Source organism: Oncorhynchus kisutch, unplaced genomic scaffold (genome assembly GCF_002021735.2).
Source record: "Oncorhynchus kisutch isolate 150728-3 unplaced genomic scaffold, Okis_V2 scaffold1456, whole genome shotgun sequence".
NCBI classification, from domain to species: domain Eukaryota; kingdom Metazoa; phylum Chordata; class Actinopteri; order Salmoniformes; family Salmonidae; genus Oncorhynchus; species Oncorhynchus kisutch.
The window spans coordinates 6,811-17,103 of NW_022263401.1; the positions used below are offsets into that span (position 1 = coordinate 6,811).

General features: G+C 47.2%; 1 protein-coding gene across 2 annotated transcripts; it reads left to right on the top strand.

Moving 5' to 3' along the window:
* Positions 1–1,306: 1,306 nt before the first annotated feature.
* LOC109877562 (galectin-related protein) lies at positions 1,307–9,960 on the top strand. Of its 2 annotated transcripts, XM_031818526.1 has the most exons (6): positions 1,307–1,430; positions 1,531–1,629; positions 2,260–2,343; positions 2,547–2,635; positions 6,697–6,883; positions 8,672–9,960. In XM_031818526.1, exons 2-6 carry the CDS (start codon positions 1,597–1,599, stop codon positions 8,813–8,815), a joined length of 537 nt encoding a protein of 178 aa, XP_031674386.1. In that variant the 5' UTR covers positions 1,307–1,430; positions 1,531–1,596; the 3' UTR covers positions 8,816–9,960. The 2 variants fall into 2 exon arrangements, with proteins under 2 accessions (XP_031674386.1, XP_031674385.1); XM_031818525.1 differs by having other exon boundaries at positions 1,323–1,629.
* The last annotated feature ends 333 nt before the right edge of the window (positions 9,961–10,293 follow it).

The window sequence follows — 10,293 nt, forward strand, 5'->3', positions numbered from 1 at the left end:
CATTACTTGAAGAGAGGAGGATGGTAGGAGATATGTCCTGGGCTAGTCCCCATGACTTGAAGAGAGGAGGATGGTAGGAGATATGTCCTGGGCTAGTCCCCATGACTTGAAGAGAGGAGGATGGTAGGAGATATGTCCTGGGCTAGTCCCCATTACTTGAAGAGGGGAGGATGGTAGGAGATATTGTTATGGGTGTAAGATGGCACAGTGATGCCATCTGGTGGTAAATGTTAATTACTGCAACTCCAGTGTTTACCGGTGTGCTTGAGATACCCGAATGTAATGTACTGAACAAGACTGGTTACTCGCATCAATGCCTCTGTCTCGACATTTAACATTCAAACAGATATGTCCTCGACTAGCCCCCATGACTTGAAGAAAAGAGGGTGGTAGGAGATATGTCCTGGGCTAGCCAGCATAACTTCAGAGACAGGCGCTGCAATGGACAGAATGTCAGAGATGTGCCTTTCTGTCTTTTGAGAGCCATCCTGTGTTACAGAATAAGTGCCTTGCTCAAGGGCATAACGGTAGTAGGTCCAGGTCTCCAGGTCGCAGTTGTAAATGAGAACTTGTTCAACTAGCCTACCTGATTAAATAAAGGTGAAATAAAATAAATAAATAAAAGTAGACACCAGCAGCTCTTCAGTAGCCAATTCAGTCCCAACCTTTTCATCTCCTCTATACCCTCCTGCAGGGCTACACACAGCCCCAACACACAGCCCCTATTATCCAATCATGTAGGCTGCTCTGACCGAGGAAGTCACTAACAGGGTGAGAAGACAGAAGGCTTGAGACCCACAAAACATCTTGTCATCTAATCTCTGTCTACAACATGTTGGCTACACTCTTATGAGAAATCGTTCTATACAGAACCAATAGGTTCTAGAACCCCAATGAGACCTTGTTTCTGGATGATGGAACTGCAGAATAGAACAGTTAAATAAAGGTTACATTTTCAAGAACAAAAGTAGCTGTACTCTTATAGCCTAGATTTATATATCAAATCGTTTGTTTCTTTAGCGCCACAGTTTGTTCACTATCATTATCATCCCAAAATGGTTAAATGTTCTATCCTATAGGCTCCTACTACATACCAGGCCTCTTTCATTAGTCTAGGAACGAAGCTATACTAAATATCTCCACTCAAGATTAGAATCGAATGAGAGAACTGCCCCCACTTTATGGGGGTACAGTTTAATCAGGTGAAGGTTCTTTGTAGGAAATTAAAACTGATTAGCCTGGCTCGTTCTCGTTCACGAACAGACGGGGATTACCAAAGCCCCTCTTACTATTGTAAAGCATACGTCAGCAAAATAAAAAGACTATCCACCCATTTCTAGAGCGGATAAATACAGCCCAGACATAGCCTACTACAACACCTCACCCAGGCTACACCAGACGTATCCTAGTCCTAAATGTGAATACCGCAGGTAATTCCACGTATTGTTTACGATTCATCTCCGCTGCATGTGGAGTGTGAGTGTGGACACCTAGAAATATGTTGACTGAGTCACTGCTGCCACATTCCAGGAGAGGAGGACTGTCCGGGCTGCCTCTCTTCTGATAAGCATCCTATGGTATTCTGTACAAGTCAAGATGGCGGTGTCGGCAACGGAAAAAGACGCAATAGTGAGTATTAAAATTTTCAGGAAAACAGCGGTTTGCTTGGAATTGGTTGTTTTCTGTGTCTGCACGTAAAACGGTTAAGCGTGTCATTTGTGGAGAGCTATAATTAATGTCATCATGAAGTTTCTATGATTGTGGGGAGTAATATGGCAATAGGCTGTCCGTGCATTCCCAAACACAGCCGGAGTCGACCTCTGATGTGGGCGCGGAACAAATTCACTATGATTCTGCATGATAAAATGTATCTGTGTGGTGCTCACCTAGGTCGTTTGACCGATACGTTGCTACTATAGAAGCAGCGGTGCATTACTTCTCGTTATCACTGTACAATGTGGGCTGTCTATGTGCGAGTTGTTGGTAATGACCGATCGTTCTCACAGGTCTTACGCGCTCTAGTCTACAACATGACAGATGTTTTGACAGCCATGGGTTTCCCCACCTTTTCATTGTTGAATAGCTGCATGAGGACCATTCCGTCGGCGTTTTCAACCGCAGAGAAGCCATCTAGAGCAATAAGCAGCCTTTTAAAACGCTAGGCTACTCCGCCCATTGAGTAGGCTACTTTCATTTAGGCTGTACCTGATCAATACGTTGTGTTTTTTCCTTCCCCTTTTGTCTCTGGTGGTTTTGAAGAATACTGAAGATGACCATCACAACGATTCGTTCGGGAACCCCGGGCTTATCTCTCCGGATAGGGAGGACATTGCACGGCTTCTGGTGGGACTATTCATCCTGAAACACCCACGTTAATCAATATATAGGCCTGGATTATATCAATATGTAATCCGTTAAAAAATAATTACCACATCTCCTACCCTGGAGGATGGGGGGGCTACAACCTTTTTCTTTGTCTACATTATGTGTTGTGATGATGATTTAAATGTGATGATTTAAAATAAAATGTTGTCTCTCAATCGTAGAAGGTGCCATTCAGCGGCCGCATCAGAGGTGGTATGAGGCCGGGGAAGAAGGTCATTGTCATGGGCATTGTTGATCTGGAGCCAGACAGGTAGGCTAAGACTATAACCTCCACTCATTAGGTCTTATCTCTGGTTCAGGCAGATTTAACCTCCACTCATTAGGTCTTAGCTCTGGTCCAGGGAGATATAACCTCCACTCATTAGGTCTTAGCTCTGGTCCAGGGAGATATAACCTCCACTCATTAGGTCTTAGCTCTGGTCCAGGGAGATATAACCGCCACTCATTAGGTCTTAGCTCTGGTCCAGGGAGATATAACCTCCACTCATTAGGTCTTAGCTCTGGTCCAGGGAGATATAACCTCCACTCATTAGGTCTTAGCTCTGGTCCAGGGAGATATAACCTCCACTCATTAGGTCTTAGCTCTGGTCCAGGGAGATATAACCTCCACTCATTAGGTCTTAGCTCTGGTCCAGGGAGATATAACCTCCACTCATTAGGTCTTAGCTCTGGTCCAGGGAGATATAACCTCCACTCATTAGGTCTTAGCTCTGGTCCAGGGCGATATAACCTCCACTCATTAGGTCTTAGCTCTGGTCCATGTCGTTACGTGCAGCTGGCTGATGCTGAGCCTTCAACTTATTCTTGAAGAAGAGAAGGTGCCCTGGACTAGAGCTAACTAGGTCTATTTTTCAACTGCACCCTGGCTTATCTGATTGTCATTACCAACTTCTTATCTTTCATATAGTGCTTTTTCATTAGATTCTAAGTCCCATTCCATTTTAGGTAGAGTTCTGATTCTGTAAGACTGTAGCCTATAGAATGAATTGTTGTAGGCCTGTGTATTACATGTTTATTGGTGAATGCTGTGTTTTCGATGTTATGTCTGCTGAAGAATGTGATTCTAGCCTAATAAGGAGAGAAAACATGTATTGTAAAAGACAGAATCGAACACAGGCTCAGAAAGGAAAAAGATCAAAAGAATAGTTTATTATTAGCAGCATGGCAGAAGGCAACGAAACGGCCTGGGGAGGTGAAGAGGAGAAATGGAGAACTGTGTTGAGAAAGGTTGGCTTTTTCATAATGCAAGGCAGGGTGTTCACCTCCAGTCAGGCCAGGCTGAGGCAGAGCTGGTCTGTCTCCCGAATGGCACCCTATTCCCTATGTAGGCCACTAGGGCTACATTGGCCCTCATCAAACGTAGTGTACTACAAAGGGGATAGTGTTCCAGTTGGGAAACGGTGCTTGTTGAGACATTTTAGGGTGTGTCCTTTATAGGCCTCAATAGAAACTAATGGTCAGTTTAAAAACACATTTAGTGACATCAGTTTTAAATGCCTGTTCTAAAGTTCATGGAGATGTCAACATGCTGCTCCTCCAGATGCAGAACATAATGACAACAGTTATGTGGTGTTTCTCCTACACAGACTCCTCGTCCCTATAGGCCCTCCACCATGTCCCCTACAGCACCACGTCCCTATAGGACCTCCACTATGTCCCCTACAGCACCACGTCCCTATAGGCCCTCCACTATGTCCCCTACAGCACCATGTCCCTATAGGCCCTCCACCATGTCCCCTACAGCACCACGTCCCTATAGGACCTCCACTATGTCCCCTACAGCACCACGTCCCTATAGGCCCTCCACTATGTCCCTATAGGCCCTCCACCATGTCCCCTACAGCACCACGTCCCTATAGGCCCTCCACTATGTCCCCTACAGCACCATGTCCTTATAGGCCCTCCACTATGTCCCCTACAGCACCACGTCCCTATAGGACCTCCACTATGTCCCCTACAGCACCACGTCCCTATAGGCCCTACTCTTTGTCCCTATAGGACCTCCACTATGTCCCCTACAGCACCACGTCCCTATAGGACCTCCACTATGTCCCCTACAGCACCACGTCCCTATAGGCCCTCCACTATGTCCCCTACAGCACCACGTCCCTATAGGCCCTCCACTATGTCCCCTACAGCACCACGTCCCTATAGGCCCTCCACCATGTCCCCTACAGCACCACGTCCCTATAGGACCTCCACTATGTCCCCTACAGCACCACGTCCCTATAGGCCCTCCACTATGTCCCCTACAGCACCACGTCCCTACAAGACCTCCACTATGTCCCCTACAGCACCACGTCCCTATAGGCCCTCCACCATGTCCCCTACAGCACCACGTCCCTATAGGACCTCCACTATGTCCCCTACAGCACCATGTCCCTATAGGCCCTCCACTATGTCCCCTACAGCACCACGTCCCTATAGGACCTCCACTATGTCCCCTACAGCACCACGTCCCTATAGGACCTCCACTATGTCCCCTACAGCACCACGTCCGTATAGGCCCTACTCTTTGTCCCTATAGGACCTCCACTATGTCCCCTACAGCACCATGTCCCTATAGGCCCTCCACTATGTCCCCTACAGCACCACGTCCCTATAGGACCTCCACTATGTCCCTATAGGCCCTCCACTATGTCCCCTACAGCACCATGTCCCTATAGACCCTCCACAATGTCCCCTACAGCACCACGTCCCTACAGGACCTCCACTATGTACCCTACAGCACCACGTCCCTATAGGCCCTCCACTATGTCCCCTACAGCACCATGTCCCTATAGGACCTCCACTATGTCCCCTACAGCACCACGTCCCTATAGGCCCTACTCTTTGTCCCTATAGGACCTCCACTATGTCCCCTACAGCACCATGTCCCTATAGGCCCTCCACTATGCCCCCTACAGCACCACGTCCCTATAGGCCCTACTCTTTGTCCCTATAGGACCTCCACTATGTCCCCTACAGCACCACGTCCCTATAGGCCCTCCACTATGTCCCCTACAGCACCACGTCCCTATAGGCCCTCCACTATGTCCCCTACAGCACCACGTCCCTATAGGCCCTCCACCATGTCCCCTACAGCACCACGTCCCTATAGGACCTCCACTATGTCCCCTACAGCACCACGTCCCTATAGGCCCTCCACTATGTCCCCTACAGCACCACATCCCTACAAGACCTCCACTATGTCCCCTACAGCACCACGTCCCTATAGGCCCTCCACCATGTCCCCTACAGCACCACGTCCCTATAGGATCTCCACTATGTCCCCTACAGCACCATGTCCCTATAGGCCCTCCACTATGTCCCCTACAGCACCACGTCCCTATAGGACCTCCACTATGTCCCCTATAGCACCACGTCCGTATAGGCCCTACTCTTTGTCCCTATAGGACCTCCACTATGTCCCCTACAGCACCATGTCCCTATAGGCCCTCCACTATGTCCCCTACAGCACCACGTCCCTATAGGACCTCCACTATGTCCCAATAGGCCCTCCACTATGTCCCCTACAGCACCATGTCCCTATAGACCCTCCACAATGTCCCCTACAGCACCACGTCCCTACAGGACCTCCACTATGTACCCTACAGCACCACGTCCCTATAGGCCCTCCACTATGTCCCCTACAGCACCACGTCCCTATAGGCCCTACTCTTTGTCCCTATAGAACCTCCACTATGTCCCCTACAGCACCATGTCCCTATAGGCCCTCCACTATGTCCCCTACAGCACCACGTCCCTATAGGACCTCCACTATGTCCCTATAGGCCCTCCACTATGTCCCTATAGGCCCTCCACTATGTCCCCTACAGCACCACATCCCTATAAGCCCTCCACTATGTCCCCTACAGGCTATCCTAGGGCTCCCACTAAGGGACAGGCTATCCTAGGGCTCCCACTAAGGGACAGGCTATCCTAGGGCTCCCACTAAGGGACAGGCTATCCTAGGGCTCCCACTAAGGACAGGTTATCCTAGGGCTCCCACTAAGGGACAGGTTACATAGTGAAACCACTAAGGGACAGGTTACCTAGGGCTCCCACTAAGGGACGGGCTATCCTAGGGCTCCCACTTAAGGACAGGTTACCTAGGGCTCCCACTAAAGGACAGGTTACCTAGGGCTCCCACTAAGGGACAGGTTACCTAGGGCTCCCACTAAGGGACAGGTTACCTAGGGCTCCCACTAAGGGACAGGTTACCTAGGGCTCCCACTAAGGGACAGGTTAACTAGGGTAAAAAGGGATATTGTTAAACCAGCACAGAGACACCTATTTATTTTTTCTTCTCTCTGTTTCTTTCCGTCTCAGCTTTGACGTCAGCCTGACTTGCGGCCGCGGCACAGAGAAGGAGGAGCCACAGCCGGATGTGGCCCTGAAACTTAGTGCTCGATTCGCTGAGCGCCAGTTTCTGCGTAACTCCCGCGTCTCGGGAAAATGGAGCGAGGAGGAGAAGTCTATCGACTACTTCCCCTTCATCCCTGACCAGCCCTTCAGGGTACCTGTTACACTGATCCTAACACTGATCCTAACACCTAACCTGACCAGCCCTTCAGGGTACCTGTTACACTGATCCTAACACCTAACCTGACCAGCCCTTCAGGGTACCTGTTACACTGATCCTAACACTGATCCTAACACCTAACCTGACCAGCCCTTCAGGGTAACTGTTACACTGATCCTAACACCTAACCTGACCAGCCCTTCAGGTTACCTGTTACACTGATCCTAACACCTAACCTGACCAGCCCTTCAGGGTACCTGTTACACTTATCCTAACACCTAACCTGACCAGCCCTTCAGGGTACCTGTTACACTTATCCTAACACCTAACCTGACCAGCCCTTCAGGGTACCTGTTAAACTTATCCAAACACTAATCCTAACCTCTAATCTTAACCCCTAACCCTAATCTCTAATCCTAACCTCTAATCCTAACCTCTAATCCTAACCCTTAATCCATAACCCTAACTGTAACAGGCCTTCAAGATACCATAACAATCCACTCTCTTTTTAAATTCTAACCCCTAACCCGACCATCCCTTCAGGGTACCAAGAACACTTCACGTTCTTATCCAACCTTTCCCAAATGGCACCGCATCCCCTTTCTAGTAGACTTCCTTTGACCAGAGCCCTATGGGACCACAGTTAACTAGGGTCTTAACTTCATGATAATTGGCCTTCCACCCTTATGTCTATCTCATACACTCCCTCGCTCTACCATTCTCTGACTTCTCTTTAGTGGCTGTGATATGATTCAGTACAGACGTTATGTAGTTGACCAGGGACTTGTTCTTCATCTGTGTCTCTATATATCGTTACATGCAGTGCATTCGGAGAGTATTCAGACCCTTTTCCACATTTTGTTACGTTACAGCCTTATTCTAAAATGGATTTAAATAGTTTTTTCAGTGATAAGGAACACACATTGTTCCTTGTTGTGGTTTATTGTAAAGCAGGTTGCTCCAGTCACACATTGTTCCTTGTTGTGGTTTATTGTAAAGCAGGTTGCTCCAGTCACACATTGTTCCTTGTTGTGGTTTATTGTAAAGCAGGTTGCTCCAGTCACACATTGTTCCTTGTTGTGGTTTATTGTAAAGCAGGTTGCTCCAGTCACACATTGTTCCTTGTTGTGGTTTATTGTAAAGCAGGTTGCTCCAGTCACACATTGTTCCTTGTTGTGGTTTATTGTAAAGCAGGTTGCTCCAGTCACACATTGTTCCTTGTTGTGGTTTATTGTAAAGCAGGTTGCTCCAGTCACACATTGTTCCTTGTTGTGGTTTATTGTAAAGCAGGTTTCTCCAGTCACACATTGTTCCTTGTTGTGGTTTATTGTAAAGCAGGTTGCTCCAGTCACACATTGTTCCTTGTTGTGGTTTATTGTAAAGCAGGTTGCTCCAGTCACACATTGTTCCTTGTTGTGGTTTATTGTAAAGCAGGTTGCTCCAGTCACACATTGTTCCTTGTTGTGGTTTATTGTAAAGCAGGTTGCTCCAGTCACACATTGTTCCTTGTTGTGGTTTATTGTAAAGCAGGTTGCTCCAGTCACACATTGTTCCTTGTTGTGGTTTATTGTAAAGCAGGTTGCTCCAGTCACACATTTGTCAGAGGATGTGGTTTAGAGATGTGATAAGTTATGCAAAACTAACAAGCTCTCTTTCATTTGGAGAAAGAACCACATGGCCACATAATGTGACTTTGTTTAGAAATGGGGTGTTTTATTCTGTTCTCTCTCTCTCTCTCTCTACCTCCTCTCTCTCTCTCTCCTCTCTCTTCTCTCTCTCCAGATGGAGATCCACTGCGAACACACGCGCTTCCGGATATTTGTGGACGGAAATCCGCTCTTTGACTTTTTTCACAAAGTGAAATCTTTGCCGTCCATCGATACAGTGAGGATAGAAGGGGGTCTACAGATCACCAAGCTAGGTTAACCAACCCAGCTGCTATGCCAGTGTGTGACACAACAAGAACTCAATACAGGTGAACACACACACCTGTTACTACAATACCCACAATGCAACACTGCAGCGACAGTGGGCCTAGCGCTTTGGAAAGGCCTCGCCCATCCCGGTTTGGTTCTGCCGTCACTCCTCTTCTTCTTTCCCCTTTATCTTGTCACGTCTCAACCAAGATCTGACGTTATTGTGACCTTCCTAATTGTTGGTTGAATGGTTGCAATGCAACGCAGCTCTGTGTGTCTTTGTTCTGAAAGAATTCCTTTGTTTTCTTCCTCAGTTCTGTGTGTGTCAGGGATCTCACAATATAAACGCCTGCTCATGGTTACCAAGCATCCTATGGGGATTTTGCTGAGAGAGGGGGCCCCATTCCAAATGTAATAGTGCACTGCTTTTTGGGGCACTATTGGGCACTAAGAGTGCTATTTGGGACACAGCCGTAAAGCACTCCAAAGTATTTGCTTTCATGAGGTTTCTCAGGAATCAACACTATTTATCACATATAACATCATCACTGCAAATGAGGGTTATCTCGTGGGGTTGACAAGCTCAGTATTATGGGAGCTTCCATTTTTGCACTCTCTCCCGGTTCTTGAATTGGGTTTTATTGGTTGGTTGGTTGGTTGTCATGGTTATTGGCATCCTAACTCAATGACCTACATACAGAGGTTGCATTCTAAATTGCATTCTATTCCCTATATAGGGATCAGGGCCCATTGGGCTCTGGCCAAATGTAGTGCACTACGTAGGGAATAGGGTGCCATTTGGAAAGGGAAATGAGGATTATATTGTGGAGTCTCGGCAAGATGTACCGTAGCAGCTTTTTGATTGAAATGTCTTGTAACTGTATGCAATGTATTAATGGTGGTTCTTACTCACAGTTTCAGTTGATTGCAACCATTCTCCTCCTGTAGATATAGATATTGCACCGACATAGAGCTATGTGGTAGTGAATAGAATGTATCGTTCATTTGGAGCTTTGTTTACATTGCTTATTTAACAGTGATGAATGATTGGTTCGTTTTAAAGGGGTAGTTCACCACAAAATCCAAGTTTATCAGATGTGTTTTATACCTCAACTGTTCTGTGTGGAGCTAATAAACTGGAATTAGAGGTGCCAATCTTTCCTATTCCTTTGGGTTCTAGATGAGAACTGTAGGTTTCTCCAAAGGCTCACAGCAGAGTCTAGACAACACAACACGTGGTGTGGAATATGGACTCAGGTGGTGTTTCTAGGTTTGAAAACATCCTAGCCTCCTATCTTGGAGTGAACTATCCCTTTAAGGAGTTTGCTTAACTGGACTCTGACTTGTAAATGAAGAAAAACCCCATAGTGAAAACAACACCCAGCGATGGCCAGCCTAAACAACCATTCCACAAAAACCTCGCTATCACAGACCAGATTATTACTGTATATGCAAATGGTGGATTCTCTTCCACACTTGAGCATTTTT